Source organism: Lycium ferocissimum, chromosome 11, assembly GCF_029784015.1.
Source record: "Lycium ferocissimum isolate CSIRO_LF1 chromosome 11, AGI_CSIRO_Lferr_CH_V1, whole genome shotgun sequence".
Taxonomy (NCBI): Eukaryota; Viridiplantae; Streptophyta; class Magnoliopsida; order Solanales; family Solanaceae; genus Lycium; species Lycium ferocissimum.
Window position 1 is genome coordinate 23,223,915 of NC_081352.1, and position 16,680 is coordinate 23,240,594.

The window sequence follows — 16,680 nt, forward strand, 5'->3', positions numbered from 1 at the left end:
CTAGATCTCAGAGGTGATTCTTGTATTGAAAGTTTGTCGGTTCTTACAATAACAATTACTATAGTTTATAGTTAAATATTGAAAAGTAGTTATTCTTTTCGTTTTAATTTATATAGAAAATATTTGATTGGGCGTAAAATTTAACAATGAAATGTAGATTTTTGAAACTTTTGGTCTAAGAAAAACATAAATATTTGTATAGATATAAATCATCTCATTAAGGATAAAATGAGAAGTTTAAACTTAAATTTGTTACTATAAAATATAGGAAGGTGTTTTTTTTTTTTTTTTTGGACTGACCAAAGAGGAAAGAATGTCACATAAATTGGGACAGAAGAGTAATATTTTAATACATATATGTTGTCGGTACGAAAGCTAATGTTTTCAATGAACATAGGCAGATTTAGAATTTAAAATCTATGGATTCCTACACAGTTGTTGAGTTGTGTGTGACCATCTCATTTAAAAATTTAAGCTGTTAGTGAAAGTACACTTTTATTTACTTAATTATATTCTAATGCACTGGTTTGAAATTAATAAGCACTCCCTCCGTTTCAATTTATATGAACCCATTTGACTGGGCACGGAGTATAAGAAAGAGGAGAAGACTTTTAAACTTGTGTTGTTAAATGAGGCACATATGGTTTGTGTGGCTATAAATCATTTCATAAAGGTAAATTGTTTCCAATTATAGAAAGAGGTCATTCTTTTTTGCACAAACTAATAAGAAAATAGGTTCAAATAAATTGAAAAAGAGGGAGTATATGACTATAAACGAGAAAAGGCCATAAATAGTCCCTTATCTATGGGAGTAGGTCTAAAATGGTCCCTTAACTATACACTTACCGGTTTTAGTCCTTTAACTATCCAAAAACTTATCAAATTTGGTCTCCGTCTATTTTTTTATACAAACAACGTACAAACTCATAAACCTTCGTGAGATTAATCGTTAAATCATTACTCAGACCTATATTTCTGTCTCCCTGCTTCTTTTTCCTCAAGTTCATTCTTTAACCTCAACTTTTTTCCTCAAGTTCTCTCTCGCGTTTCGTTACCGACGGACTGCATCGGTTAAAGCCGACCTAGTCCGTCGGTTTTGTTAAAAAAAAAAAATCGACGGTCTCACGTCGGTTTTTTTTTTTTTTTTTTTTTTTTTGAAAATTAAAAAGAATGAAATGTAGGAACTTGGAATCGAACCGGATATGTTCCTTGGCATTAAAGGGCTTTACCACTAGAACAACGATATTTTTTGTTCATATACTTACATTGATTTAATTTTTACTGTTTTTTGCTCTAAAAACCGACAGAGTTCGTCTCCGTCGATTTTTTTACAAAAAAAATAAAAAATAAAAAATCGACGGACTCCATTGGTTTATTTTAGAAAATAATTATATTTTTTCGCGCATTTTTGTGCAAAAAATAACCGACACAGTCCGACGATTTTCTTAAAAAAAAAAAAGATTTAAAAAAATTATTGAAAAAACCGACGGAATCCGTCGGTTTTTTCCATCGATTTTTACCAGGTTTTTAGTAGTGTTAATGGTTACAGAAATTTTGTGCCTGAGTTTGTCTTTTCGAATTTAGAGACTCGAGAACGACACCAATGCCAGAATGCTCTTTTTTTTTTTTTTTTTTTTTAAACAAGAGGAACTTGAGGAAAAAGAAGCAGGGAGAGAGAAATATAGGTCTGAGGAATGGTTTAACGATTAATCTCACGAAGGTTTATGAGTTTGTACGCTGTTTGTATAAAAAAATAGACGGAGATCAAATTTGATAAGTTTTTCAATAGTTAAAGGACTAAAATCGGTAAATGTATAATTAAGGGACCATTTTAGACCTACTCTCATAGATAAGGGACTATTTATGGCCTTTTCTCGACTATAAACTATAGTAATTGTTACATGCCACTAGATCCACCCTTAATAGATCCTCACCCTACGTGAGCACTTACGCGGCGGGTCGTTCTAAAGCCCTGAACTTTCCACTTTTTTCTACTCAACCACCAACTAAGCTCTCTATATAAATAGAATCTTCATGTAATTGGAATTTCATCTCCATCTTTTCTTCCTCTCTTTTTCACTTATAAATATTTTCTTTATTATTTCTGTATGTACAACTGACCAGTACTAACCACTCATTAACAATTAACCATTATAGCATATAATTTTTATTAATAAGTCTTCTTGCCATGGCCGCCGCCGAGCTCTCTGTAGTACTACCTCGTGTCCTCATCGTCTCTAGAAGAACCGTCCGCAAGAACAAGTTTGTTGATTTTGTTGGTACGCCTTTAATTTTTTGTCCTCATTTCTTAACGTCAATTTCTATGTTTAATTAAAATTTTAAAGGACTTCGTTAGTTTTTACTAGCAGAAAAATCAGGGGAGGACTTAATAGAATCACCTTAGTCGGAAAAATTGTAGTACTATGTAAAAAGAACCACAATTTTTTTTTTTTTTGCAGACTTTATATATATATATATATATATATATATATATATATATAATTTGTTGAACTTGAATCCTATAGATTCAAGAAAAGATTCCAATGTTATGATCATGCGTTCAAATTTCAATTGTAGCATTTTTGCAACTTCTTTAATCCCTTAGCTAGAATTTTGGATGTTTGCATTTTCTTCTTGTTAGAATTCCTGGTACTGCCGTGTTATCAATCACAATTTAATGATTATTTTTTTGCGATTTATTCTCAAAGGGCTTTGTTAAATCTTACTAGTAGAATAATTAGGAAAGGTATGTGGAAGCAAGAGGCTCAATAGAATTCTTTTGGTCGGAAAATTATATGGTATAGATAGGATAAACGTGTATTTTATATATGTATAAAGGTGAATCAAAATTTACGATGCGTCAAAGGTTTCTTTTTTAACAAAAATAATAAGCCATCAACGATCGAGGTTAAGCACACCCGATGTGGTGGGGGATACATGTAAAATGAGCTTTCTTATTCTTGTAGAGTTATAAGCAAAGGTTTGAATCACGGATTTCTAGCATTCTTGCTTTGTTTTTTGAATCCTCTTATTAGAGTTCTTTATTCTTCCACATTATCGGATCAATCACAAATTAATGATCATTTGTCTGCCATATATTTTCAGGAGAATATCATCTTGATCTTATAGTAAGCTATGGAGCTGTCCCAGTTATTGTTCCTCGAGTTTCAGGTGTCCATATGTTATTAGAAAGCTTTGAGCCAATTCATGGAGTTCTTCTATGTGAAGGAGAAGATTTAGACCCTTCTCTATATGACGACGAATCGAATGATCTCTCTCCAGAAGAAATCGAAGACATTCGGAGACAACATGCAAGTGATACAGCCATTGACAAAGAAAAAGACAACATTGAGCTGAGATTGGCAAAGCTCTGTCTTGAAAGGAACATACCTTACTTGGGAATATGCCGAGGCTCACAGGTACAGTCGATCCTCTTTATAATGGCAGTATGTGTCACGCTAACTTTACTTTTCATAGCGAAATGTTGTTATAGAGAATATATAATATAATATAACATGAAAGATTGATTCCACATAAAACGTGGCTATTATCTATGTTACTCGGACTCTCCTAAAATATCGTCGGATGCGTGTCGGATCCTTCAAAAATAGTGTATTTTAGGAGGATCCGACACGGGTGCGGCAATACTTTTGAAGAGTTCGAGTAACTTAGGCTATTATAATGGAATTTGGTTATAAATGGTGGTTATTGTAGAAAAGTCTGACTGTACTTGGTGGCAAATGTATGGTTTTTAGGATAAGTTCAATATCTGTATGTGTGTGTATAAATCATGGAAATTAGAAAAAGCATTCTATTTGTTATTTATAATTTCAAAGAACTCATAACTTCAAACTACTCCAATAAAGATCAAGGGAGTCTTTGGTATAGAGGAAATTTTTTCTATTTGTTTCCTTGTTTGGTAGATTAAAATATTTTATCTATGCAAACAATTTCCTTAAAAATGAGAAAAATAACCTCCCTAATGAAAATAGGAAAAAGACGTTTTACAAATGTTATTCCACATTTATTGTTTCTTTTCCACCCACCAACACATCCCATCCCCACTCTCACCCTCATAGTCCACATACACACCAAGCACGTACCCCCACACTCCTAATCCCCTCCCCACTCCCATATTGTTTGTGGACTATATACAAATACTTTTGGGATAATATGTTTTACTTACATAGCAAACACAAGAAAATAAATAAGAAAATTACTTATTTTTCAAGTAAGCATTTTAATAAATATTTTCCTTCGTACAAAACACACCCTAAATCCTTCATTCCGTCTCTTGAGTAAGACCCAATGTTGAAGTAACTCTAGCACTTTTGACATACATGAAAAATTATTAATATTTCGATTAATATTAAATTTAGAACCCATTATTTCAATTACAACAAATTTAATGTTAAAAACTTGCAAAATTAAATGCGTTAAAGTTTAAATTTTGAATCCACTTTTGTCTACCTTTTCAGGTACTTAATGTAGCATGTGGAGGAACTCTTTATCGAGACATTGAAAAAGAACTCTCAAGAAACCTCCCTCAAGATAAAAGTGTAGTCCACATTGATTATGATAACTATGATAATCATAGACATGTAGTCAAGATTATTGAAAATACTCCATTGCACTATTGGTTCAAGGATTCATTAGAAGATGATAAAATGGAAATTAATGTCAATAGTTATCACCATCAAGGAGTCAAGAAGTTGGCCCCAAGGTTTGTTCCTATGGCATTTTCACCTGGTGGTTTAATTGAAGGGTTCTATGATCCTGATGCTTATAATCCTGAGGAAGGTAAATTTATTATGGGACTTCAATTTCATCCAGAGAGAATGAGGCAACCTGATACAGATGAGTTTGATTATCCTGGATGCACATTTGCTTATCAGGTTCCTCTACACTTCTCACTCCTATGTGTTTTGTGATAATTTTATTACATTATAAGGTCACATAAAAGCGGAGTGGAGCTATAGTTTTACTTCCGGGTTCGACGTAATTCAGTAACTTCATTCCAAATTCTGTATTCATATTTAAAAATTTACCTTAATAAATAATTCAGCCATAAAATAATAAGTAGCCTTTTTCTAGAAATTCAAATCTCATAAGTTAAAAATCCAGATCCCGCCTCTGCATAAAAGAAAACTGCAGATCACCGAACAAAAGATTTTGATTAACAACTAAATAAGGCAGGTTACCTGGTCAAACATGTTAAATGCAATGATAGGATAATAATTCTTTATATTATTACTCCTTAGTCCCGTTTAGTGGAGGTGTTACTGTTTTGGGAGTCAAACAGTTTTTTGTTTGTCTGTAATTTTTTATTTTTTTTAAAATAATTTAAATTATTAGCTATATATGTTGACTTCTAGTATTTCTCGTGTAGTTTTTACATATGTAAATGTTAGTTTTAACAAATTTGAAAAATCTATACTTTTGTCATAGTTAACTGTTTTAACTCTTATACTCCGAACCTCTTCGCTTAACTTGGGATAGAGGAAAGTATATAAGTTAGAATCCTAATATGTTTAGCTTCTACATGCGGAAAGGGTAAAAGAAAGTTACGCTATTGGTCATTTAAATAGTTGCATTTCTATATATAAATTTAAAAAAAAATGGGATTAATATTGACTTGAAACTTAAAGACAGATTACCTGTTATAACATATTAAAATATATTATAATATCGAAAAATCACATAATTAGTATACTAGGTGAAAATGGGATTAATAACTTAAAAATATGACAGGCTACCTTTTAGTTAAATTCACTTATTGTGAAGAAAACTATTTATAGTAAAATCGTGGATGATTGTGGTAGGAGTCTCTTTTTGTTTGTTTGCTGCTATCCGATATTTAAGTTGATTGTGATTTGCAGGAGTTTGTGAAGGCTGTAGTTGCTTATAACAAGAAGTTGAATAGCTCAACAAGTGTCCAAAAACACATAAAGCTAAATCAAGAAATGGAGAAAAAGAGGAAAATTATAATAAAAAGCTTCTCTCTTGCTAGGAATATATATGAAGGAAGCAGCCAGATGCATCCATCTAAAGAATCTGACTTAGATGCTGGAGCAGAGTTCCTAGAGGTATATACTATCCTGCATAAAAACACAAAATTATTTTGTCACGCTAAAGTAATTGAAATTTAGCCGCTCTAATAATAAATTCTTAAATATTTCATATTAAAGTAATTAAACTATGTGTATAGTTGCTTGGTAAATTCAAATAAACGAAAAGTCAAAATGTTTGGTGTGGGGGGTAATCGTTTCTTTATTTTATTTTTTGTTTCATTTAAAATTGTCTTTAGTTTCTAAAATATGGTTAATCAATTTTTTTTAATCTTTTGTTATTGGCAACATCTGAGTCTTTAATTTGGTCTCTGGTCATTTGTATTTCATGATCAATTAAGACCTAATTTAGGTACTTTAACGTATCAAAAAATAATTTTGTGATTTTACTGTCATAATGGACAAAATACATTTATTTTTGTAAAAATAGCTTTATAATCTTATTATTTTATAGTTGATAAACTTCAATGATCACACATGAAGTTAACTCGCTACCACAATTGATATAATGCAATCACTATTTAATAGCAAAAACTCACACGCATGTGTGGAGCTAGAGGGATAAAGGAAATGCATCTGAACTCCCTTTTGCCGTTATGAAAAAATAAAATTATGAAATTTTTTGATAAAAATCTTGCTTTCCGTTACTGCGTGCAGTTATTCTTAATTGTGCTTGATTATGTAATATTGCAGTCAAATCATTAGTAACGGATTTAAATTGTATATACGGTATGAAATTTTATACCGTTAGATTACATTTATATGTTATAGGAGGTATTCTATAATCTCACATTTTGAAGAGGCTCATTTGTAAATATCTTTTGAAAGACTTAATAATATAAATTTTTTAAATTTTATGATACATATAACTTGGATTCATCATTAATTGTTGTTGATTATGTAATATTACAGTCAAATACAGCATTGAGTCTCCTACAAGAAGCAAGGTTAATTCAGATGGGAGCCACAGTGAGAAATGTATCTTCCTACTTAGAGAAATTGAAGATGAATGAAGAGAGAGAAGGGTTAGCTAGGAAGGTAATGGGGAAAATGTCGGTGGAACAGTTATCTGATCTAAAGTCATTTTACAACATGATGGGACAGATATGTTCGGAAGTATTAGAAAGAAAACTCCAAGATATTTTTAATGAAGTTGCCTCCTCTTGATGAGTCCAATTTGGATCTTTATGCATGAGTTTTTGGTTTTATTTGCTTTGTTGTCAAGTTTTATGTAGTATTTTTTGTGACATCACATGAATAAAATGTTGTTTTTTATCCTTTTTCTCTTTTATGGAATTACATGTATGGAAAATAGTCAAAAGTGCAAATTCACTCCTTTTTCTTGTCTTCTCTTTTTTTGGTTGGTTCATGTCTTTTTCTGGACGGGAAGTCCCAAACAATGACTTTGTTGAAATTTTTCATGTCATGTCATTTGGCACAAACGTATATATATATCACTACTAAAAAATCTCTATTTTCTCATTGGTTTCCCGCTGATTATTTTTCATTGAATATCAGTGGAAAAAATTTAAATAGTATTACTTTTACACAAAAAAAAAGTATGAAGTTTCCTATTGTTTTACTGGGAATCTGTTTCTCACCATGCGCTCTCCTAATGAGCTAGTTCGGTGAGAATAAGGTGAGAAAATCATGTTTTATAGCACAAATTTCCTACCAAATGTCGGTGAGAAAAAAACAAAAATTTTTTAGTAGTGTGTGATCATGCTGTTGGAAAAAAATATGTCAGACATGGTCAATCTCTGAAGAAGAACAATAGTGATGGATAATTTATCAACTTGGTCTGAAAGAGGCTGAACATATATACATAGCCTCTTTTAGGTTTTGGGCCTCAACTTGGTGGTTCAAACATTTCTACACTTGGGCCTAAAATAGAGTAGTTTGCTGAGGTTATTTTTTGCTCATTTTTTTGTAGGGCAAATTACACGGCTTGACAAACTTCTAGTGGGTAATGACATTTAGTAGCTATAGTTTAACTTAATTACTTCTCATAACAAACATTTGTATATTAATATCATTTAGTAACTAATAACGTAAAATACATAACTTCTTCTCCTTATCCTCTCTCTAACACCTACAACTCTCTCCTCCACACTCTCTCTCTCTAACATCTTCTCCTCCTCCACACTCGCCAGAGCTCCGGCGAAAATCACCATCGCTGTCGTTCTCCCTCCATCCTCCCTCCGTCGTCTTTCTCCGGCGAAACTACTGCCAACTTCGTCGTCTTTCTTCGGCGCCACGTGTCCAGCGAAAATACCGATGGAGAAGAAGGTTGAAGAGAAGAAGGTGACGGTGATGATGACGGAGAAGAAGGTGTACACAAATCTGATCGAAATTTTTCAGATCTGAAGCGGACAGTGATGATGACGGAGAAGAAGGTGTACACAGATCTGATCGGAATTTTTCAGATCTGACCGAAAGTTTTTTTTTTCCCAGATCTGTGTATACATACAGTGTATGTTGTATACATACACTGTATACAATATTTTTCAAAAGTTTTTTTTCCAGATCTGTGTATACATACACTGTATACAATATTTTTCACGTTTTTCGAAGAAGATCTTTTTATATACAACTGAATACAGCGAATTTGAAGTGTATACAAATGAATACAGTCAATTTTATTTCTTGTATTCAGTATTTGAGTGTATATAGTGTTTCTCGCCTGTATTTGTTATATACACTATTTTTCGCCTGTATTTGTTAATATTTTGGTGTATCTGTGTTGTATACGCCTGTATTTGTTGTATACATACCGAAAAAAATGGTGTTTGTTAATTTTTTGTGTATATATGTTTTTATGTATTCAGTTTTACTCGTTGTATATATGAATACATCAATCGAATTTATGAATACAGATAGTCATTTTCATGAATACAGTGAAAAAACATGGGGAAAAAAATTCGTTGTATTCATGAATATAGCGAAAATAAAAAATGAATACAGTGAAAAAAACGAATACACGCGCTAGAAGCTTGGCATGTTGCTACAAAATGTAAATATTGAAAAATATGCTATGTGGCTTGATTAAAGCCCAAATGTTTGTCATTCATGTAGTCTGCCCTTTTTTGTATGTAGACAAATGTTTGGCCAAACACATGTACGGCCCGTTAAACTGGTTCAGAAATCCTATTTAGACACTTGAATTTAACCTTGTTCCAATTGAACACAATACTATGTACGTATCTGTCCCCATCAGACACAACTAGCTCAAAAATCGATTAGTCTTGTTCCGATTGAAGTGCGTATTAGGTTGTGCATATGAACGGGAACAAATCAAATTTTAATGGGTGACCCATTTAAAATTTGACGTGGATTATTGTAAACATGCGGCATATTTTAATTAGACTATTTTCCACGTCAGATGTGCTTAATAACATGCACTTCAATTGGGACAAGGCTGATCAATTGTTGAGCTAGTTGCATCTGATAGAGACGAATATGTACATAGTATTTTGTTCAATTAAAACAAGACTAAGTTAAGTGTCTAAATGAAATTTTCAGGCAAGTTTAACGGGCTCGTACATGTGTTTGGCCTATATGTTTCGGTTTTTCTTTTACATTTTATCCATTAGTTTGTAAGGGCACAGGTAAAATTTAGTTACGCTTAGATTCCTTTTTATTCTATTCATACAAAGTTGTGCAAAATGAAATCATTCAATACACAGAGAAGAAAAGTTGTTTCTTATGCAGAATTTGAAAGCTCAGGCTTGTTGTAATGATATAGTCTTCTCATGGCTTCTTAACTCCTTGTTAAAAAAATATAGCTGAAAGTGAATTGTATTCACATTGTAAAAGATCTCTAGAATGACTTGGAGGATACGGTTGGTCAAACAAATGGGGAAAAGTTGTTTCAAAAACATAAATAATTGAGTGTTGTGGTAAAAGGCAACTCTAGTATATCAAACTATTTTAAAATGAACAGTTTATGGGATGAACTAGATACCCTAAATATATTTTCCACCCTAACCATATTTTCTTATTGTGTTTGTGAATGTGACTATGAAGCTAAGGTAAAGAACCTTAAGGCTTATCAAGATGAAAGACTGCTACAGTTTTTAATGGGACTAAATGACTCCATAAAAATCGGAGCAGTATTTTACTGTCCTCTTGCTTACTCTCTATTGGACAAGCATATTGATAAATTATGCCATTTTGTGTTTTGATGATTTGACAAACATTCGAGGAACTAGAGAGGAACCAGACACTCGATCAGGTCCCTTGGGCGTCGTACGGTCAATGCTACAGCTATAAAGTTGTGGTATTGTTCTGACTGGCAGAACAACAACAACAAAGCTACAGCTTGCTAGAGGCCAAACTAAAAGATGAAACGTCCCTATCCATGGTCACATAACTCCACATGCTCCCCAATATATATATATAACAAGTTACAATGCTTAACCTATCACTTGCAAAATCAGAAAATCGTATTCTCTCAAGTGTAGCCGCCACTGCTCCTTTAGTGCTCCCAAGAACAAAGCTTCGTCAAACTCAAGGACCAGATCCCAACAATTGAAGATGTCTTAAGTCTTACGTTTGTTAAGTCTTTCTCATTTGTTCTTCATTTGTAATCCTACTTTACTTTCGAGAAGCGTCATTGTAGGAAGGTTTCAACCTTTGTTATTATGGTTTCTTGGCTATAGTTAGTCAAGTGGGTGCTTGGCTAGAGCTAGTCAAGGTTAGTTTGGTTGTTTGGCTAGAGTTAGTCAATGGTTGTAGCTTGCAATAGAGTTATTGTAAGGGGTGAGGAATTAAGCTGTTAATTCCTAGGCTGCAAGAGGTTGTAATCTTTAAGTTACTCACTTTTGTGAAGTTGAAATCCTACTCCGATGGGTCGTGGTTTTTAATCCCTTGAGCAAGGAGTTTTTCACGAAAATATCTTGTCTTATTTACTTTCTGTTTGTTTACTTGAGGGAATAGATAGAGAACCTGACTCTCTATACTGTTTCTTTGGACGCTTAGCTTCTGTCAATTGGTATTAGACTAGGTTCTTTCTAAAAGGTTAACACCTAGAAAGTATCTTCATCATGGCTGCTCCATCAAACCTCGAGGAAGGACAATCAACTACCAGACCTCCAAGGTTTAATGGAAAGTATTATGGGTGGTGGAAGAAAAAGATGCATAATTATATAATGGTTGAGGACTCAGAGCTTTAGAGCATCATCTATGATGGTCCTTTTATCCCTATGAAGACTGATTCGGAAAACTCAAAGTCAGTTCCAAAAACAAGAAAAGAATACTCTGAAACTGACATGAAATATATGGAGAAGAACTACGAGGCAAGAGAAGATCTTGATTTGTGGTATTGGGCCAGATGAATACAATCGTGTTTCATCTTGTGGATCTGCTAAGGAAATATGGGAAGCTTTTCTAACAGCCCATGAAGGAACTACTTAGGTAAAGCAGTCCAAAGTAGATCTGCTTACCACTGAGCATGAGATGTTTAAAATGAAAGAAGATGAGTCCATTCATGATATGCACACTCATTTCAGCTCCATAATCAATGAGCTTCATTCTCTTGGAGAAATAATTCCAACCAACAGGCTAGTCCGGAAAATACTCTGTGTTCTACCAGGTTTTTGGGAAAGTAAAGTGAATGCCATCATTGAAGCCAAGGACCTGTAGGCACTGACAATTGACGAGCTTATTGATAACCGTAAGACGTATGAGATGAAGAGAAAGAAGGATCTTGAAAGAAGAGAGCCAAAGATGGAGAAAAGCCTAGTTCTTAAAGCTACTAAAAATGACGCAAGCTCTGATAAATCCGAGATGGCGTACCTCACACGAAGGTTTCATAAAATAATTCTAAGAAATGGCAGGGTCCCAAAGATAGGAAGCTCTAACAGGAACTTAAAAGGAAATGATTGATGTCACGAATGTGGAAAGCCTGGACACTTCATCAAAGAATGTCCTCTTCACAAGCAGGATTATTATAAAAATGCTGAGAAGACAGCTAAGAGGAACTAGGTCCTTGACAAGAAGTTCAACAAAAAATATATTGCTGACAACTTGGTAAAGTAGGCCCTGGCTGCTTGGGGAGATTCTTCCAATGAATCTGAAGATGGAGATAATCAAGGCGATACATCTATGCTGGCTATCGACAATGAACCTTCTGAATATGAGTCAATCTTTGCACTCATGGCCAGATCTGACGTTGATGATGACAATGAAAAAGATGAGGTAAATATTTTTGATGTTCAGAAAAATTTGAAAAGTTACTCTCAGAAAAAATTGATTTCTTTAGCAAATGTGTTGATTGATGCCTATCATAGCCTTATTAATGAGAAAATGCTCTAAATGAAGAAATTAATGCTTTAGAACAAGTAAGGGATGATTTGGTGGTCAACGCATTGTAGATGCGAAAGACGAGTTGAGGAAGTAACCTAGAGAAAATTCTACTCGTTACAAAGCCAAATGAAAAAATGGATGAACACTCCATCTAAAGGAAAACAGTGGACGATTGAGACTACTTGAGCTTGAAAATAAGCTTAAGAAAACCAAAATAAGTCTCACTGCTGAGCTAGAGAAGAATAGGCAACTTCAAATGGATCTGAAAAAGGTTAAAATTGATGTTGACAAGTCACTTCATTGGACCAGGTCCTCTGATGTTGTTGCTGATATGTATAAGAGTAATAGTGGAAGGAAAGGTATTGGTTTTTAAAAGGCCAAAGCCCCCTACAATCTGTGCAAGTATATTACTATGACTGATAACTGGTTATGCACTCATTGTGGTCAAACTGGCCATTGCAAGTGACTCTGTTTATAGGCTGGAGTGAGAGGAGGAAGTCAAAAATGGTAAATGAATAGTGGCCGCTTGAAGCATATGACTGGAAGAATGGATGATTTTCTCTCACTCAAGGCCTTCCAAGGTATGAGTGTGTCTTTTGGAAATGGAAAGAAAGGACATATTCTTGATATTAACAAAATTGTCAAAACACTCTCCCATGCGATTGAAAATGTTTATTATGTAAATGGCTTGAAGCACGATTCGTAGGTGTGTCCCAAATGCAGCGTGATAAGCAAACTAGTGAAGTTCTTGTCACATTCCTTCAGACCGTTACCAATCTAATGGTGAAGTGGTCGATAGAAAAAGGTTCAAGAACATCTATGTTGCAGATTTTGATTCATTGAATGGTGGTGATTTGAAATGCCTCAGTGCTATAGATGATAATGTTGAGCTGTGGCACAGGCGACTGGGACGTGCAAGCTTCTATCTACTAAACAACCTTGTTGAGAAGGACCTCGTCCGTGGGTTATCAAATGTCCTCGCTTTTCGATAGGAGATGATACATAAGCGCTCTTGGTCTTCTATCCATATCCGCTGCTCTTAGCCTTGTTAGAATCCAATGTTAGAAGGAAGAATTCAATAGGCATCCCAATAGCCGTTTTCTTAGATAGATAAGAGATCAGCTAAAGTAATGGTCATACCCCTCCTCCCCCTCTGTTGCCCCGAATAGAACATAGAACGACAATAAAACAATAAAAGAGAAGAAAGACGGATATTATAGATATCTCCACACGTGTTTAAGCCACAAGTTCAAAGATCACAAGGTGTGTAATGCTTGCATAGAAGGAAAGCAGGTCAGATGAAGTGAGCACATCAAGGTCATTAGATCTTCTTCACATGGATCTGTGTGGGCCAATGAGGGTTTAAAGCAGAGGAGGAAAGAAGTATATCTTTGTGATTGTTGATAACTACTCCAGTATTCTATGGTTACGATTCTACCATCTATGTCTTTTTCATTCCGTCGAAGTATATCTTTGTGATTGTTGATGAATACTCCAGATTCACTTGGACTCTGTTTATAAGAACCAAAGATGAAACATTCCCTGTGTTTGTGGCCTTTGTGGAATAGATTCAAGTGAAGCTGGAAAATCAAGTTGAGAGCATCAGATCTGATCATGATACTGAGTTTTACAATGCTAAGTTTGAAGAATTCTATGCTGAAAATGGTGTAAGCCACAATTTTCTGCTCCTAGAACACCTCAGCAAAATGGTGTTGTGGAGAGGAAAAACCGGTCACTTAAAGATATGGCCAGGACAATGCTGATGGCAAGTGGTGTGTTTTAAAGTATTTGGGCTGAGGCTGTTAACACTACTTGTCATTTGATCAATAGGTGCATGATCAGGTCCTTGCTTGAGAAAACTCCCTATGAATTGCTAAATGGGAGAAAGCCCATGCTGAGTTACTTGAGAGCCTTTGAATGCAAATGGTTTGTTCTCAACAATGGTAAGAAGGCTTTGGGAAAATTAATGCTAAGAGTGATGAAGGAATCTTCCTAGGGTACTCTTCTCATAGTAAGGCATACAAAGTCTTCAACAAAAGAACTTAGTGTGTAGAGGAAAGTGTGCATGTAATCTTTGATGAATCAAATGATTTAGGTGATAAACCTGAAAATGGAGAATTTTCAAAAATTCCTGATGAGGCCATAGAAATCTCAAATGGAAAAACTGAAATGATAAGCCAAGTCGAGAAGATGCAGTAGAGTATCCAAAAGGCACAGATGAACCTGGTTCCTCCATTACCCCACTTGAAGATGAACATCGGGTAGCTGATGCTATTTCAAGCACTCCTGAGGATGAACAAAGAAGCAGAAGTCATGCATCTGTAGATGTCAATGACAGATCAAACATGGAGGACCCTGGTCCCTCGAATCTTGAAGTCCAGCTATTTAACTGGAAGCACAAAGGTTCTCATCCACTCCACAATGTGATTACTCCCTTCGACTCTGGTATTCAAACTAGGTCTAGGGAGAGAAATATGTTTGCCTTCTGAGCTTTCTTATCTCAAATTGAACCCAAAAATATCAAGGAGGCATTGAAAGATGCTGACTAGATAGTTGCTATGCAAGAAGTGCTCCATCAATTTGAGAGAAACAAGGTGTGTCACTTGGTCCCTAGACCTTCAGACAGAACAGTAATTGAGACTAGGTGGGTGTTTCGCAACATGCTTGATGAATTTGGAAACACCACAAGGAACAAGGTAAGGCTGGTAGTTCAAGGCTACAATCAAGAAGAAGGTATTGACTGTGATGAGGCCTTTGCTGTTGTTGCAAGAATGAAAGTTATTAGGATTCTTATTGTTTTTGCATCTCATATGGAATTCAAATTTTTCCAAATGGATGTCAAAAGTGCCTTCCTTAATGGGTACCTGAAGGAGGAAGTCTTTGTCAACAAACCTCCTGGTTTTGAAAGTCATGAGCATCCTGAGCATGTGTTCAAGCTTGATAAGGCTCATAAAGGTTTAAAACAAGCTCCTCGAGCATGGTATGAGAGATTTTCAAAGTTTCTTCTTGAAAATGGCTTTACAAAAGGAAAAATTGACAATATCTTATTTCTAAAGAAAAGAGGAAGGAATCTGTTGATTGTGCAATTTTGTGTTGATGATATCATTTTTGGTGCCACCAGTGATTCCCTTTGTGAAGAATTTGCCAAGCTCATGGGAAGTGAATTTGAGATGAGCTTGATGGGTGACCTAAATTTCTTCCTCGGGCTACAAGTAAAGCAAACCCCAAAAGGCAGCATGATCAGTCAACAAAAATACATTAAGGAGAGTCATGAAAAGATTTGGGATGGAGAATCTAAGCCATCGATGCCTAATGTACTTGCTACTCGGTTAGACGGGGACAAACCTAGTTCTCCCAGAATGAAACCATGTATAGGGGTATCATTGAGTCCTATCAGATTTAATGCTTGCCAACAGACTGGACATTTGTCTTAGTGTTGGGTTGTGTACAAGGTTCCAATCAAGTCCAAAGGAATCTTATTTGAAAGCTACAAAAAGAATCTTGAGGTATCTAAAAGTGACCCAGGACCTGGTTCTCTTCTATCCTTCAGGAGATATGCTGATGTTGATTATGCTGGATACTTGGTGGATAGGAAGAGCACATCTGAAATGGCACGTTTTCTGGGGTTATGCTTGATCTCATGGGGTACAAAGAAATAGAATTATGTGGCTCTTTCTACTGTTGAAGCTGAGTATGTGGCTGCTGCCTCTTGTTATGCTCAATTGTTATAGATCAAACAACAACTTGAGGATTTTGATGTGCATACTGATTGTGGGCCCTTATTGTGTGATAATACGAGTGCACTTAATATGGCGAAGAATCTAGTGCAACGTAAAAGGACCAAGAACATTGATGTGAGGCACCATTTTCTAAGTGATAATGTTGAAAAGGGCTTGTTCTATATGAAGTTCTGTAAGACAGAGGACCAGGTAGCAAACATCTTCACCAAGGCACTGAGCAGGGAGCATTTTCAAAAAAATCATTTGGAGTTGGGCTTGATTAAGATCAACTAGTTGCCTCTCCTTAAAAATCCCCTAATGTTTGGCTATGTTAAGAGGAAAGACACAATGCTAATAAGTGTTTTTTGGTGACATCTAACTCACTTAATCAAGCATAGGTACACACATGGCTTTTTCAGGACAACATAAGTATTGGTGACATTGCATCTCTCAGAGTTTTTGCTTGTATCTTAAAAAAGTCAGGAACCCGTTCCGCTTAGTTATAATCTCTTCAATCTTTTAGTTTTTTAAATGTCTAAAAATGCAGTCATTAAATTTCTCCGCTCCCAATTCAAAAAAAGCCCAAA

General features: G+C 34.8%; 1 protein-coding gene across 1 annotated transcript; it reads left to right on the plus strand.

Annotated features, from left to right (window-relative positions):
• Positions 1 to 2,037: 2,037 nt before the first annotated feature.
• On the plus strand, positions 2,038 to 7,346 carry LOC132037199 (putative glutamine amidotransferase GAT1_2.1). The gene is made up of 5 exons (XM_059427672.1): positions 2,038 to 2,279; positions 3,106 to 3,419; positions 4,479 to 4,895; positions 5,880 to 6,086; positions 6,981 to 7,346. Exons 1-5 carry the CDS (start codon positions 2,189 to 2,191, stop codon positions 7,233 to 7,235), a joined length of 1,284 nt encoding a protein of 427 aa, XP_059283655.1. The 5' UTR covers positions 2,038 to 2,188; the 3' UTR covers positions 7,236 to 7,346.
• The last annotated feature ends 9,334 nt before the right edge of the window (positions 7,347 to 16,680 follow it).

What these genes read in the sequence shown, in the direction of transcription:
- LOC132037199 (XM_059427672.1), top strand. Translation starts at nt 2,189, where the DNA reads ATGGCCGCCGCCGAGCTCTCTGTAGTACTACCTCGTGTCCTCATCGTC. An exon ending in GATGCACATTTGCTTATCAG is followed by an intron (nt 4,896 to 5,879) that starts GTTCCTCTACAC and finishes TGTGATTTGCAG; the next exon opens with GAGTTTGTGAAGGCTGTAGT. An exon ending in CTGGAGCAGAGTTCCTAGAG is followed by an intron (nt 6,087 to 6,980) that starts GTATATACTATC and finishes GTAATATTACAG; the next exon opens with TCAAATACAGCATTGAGTCT.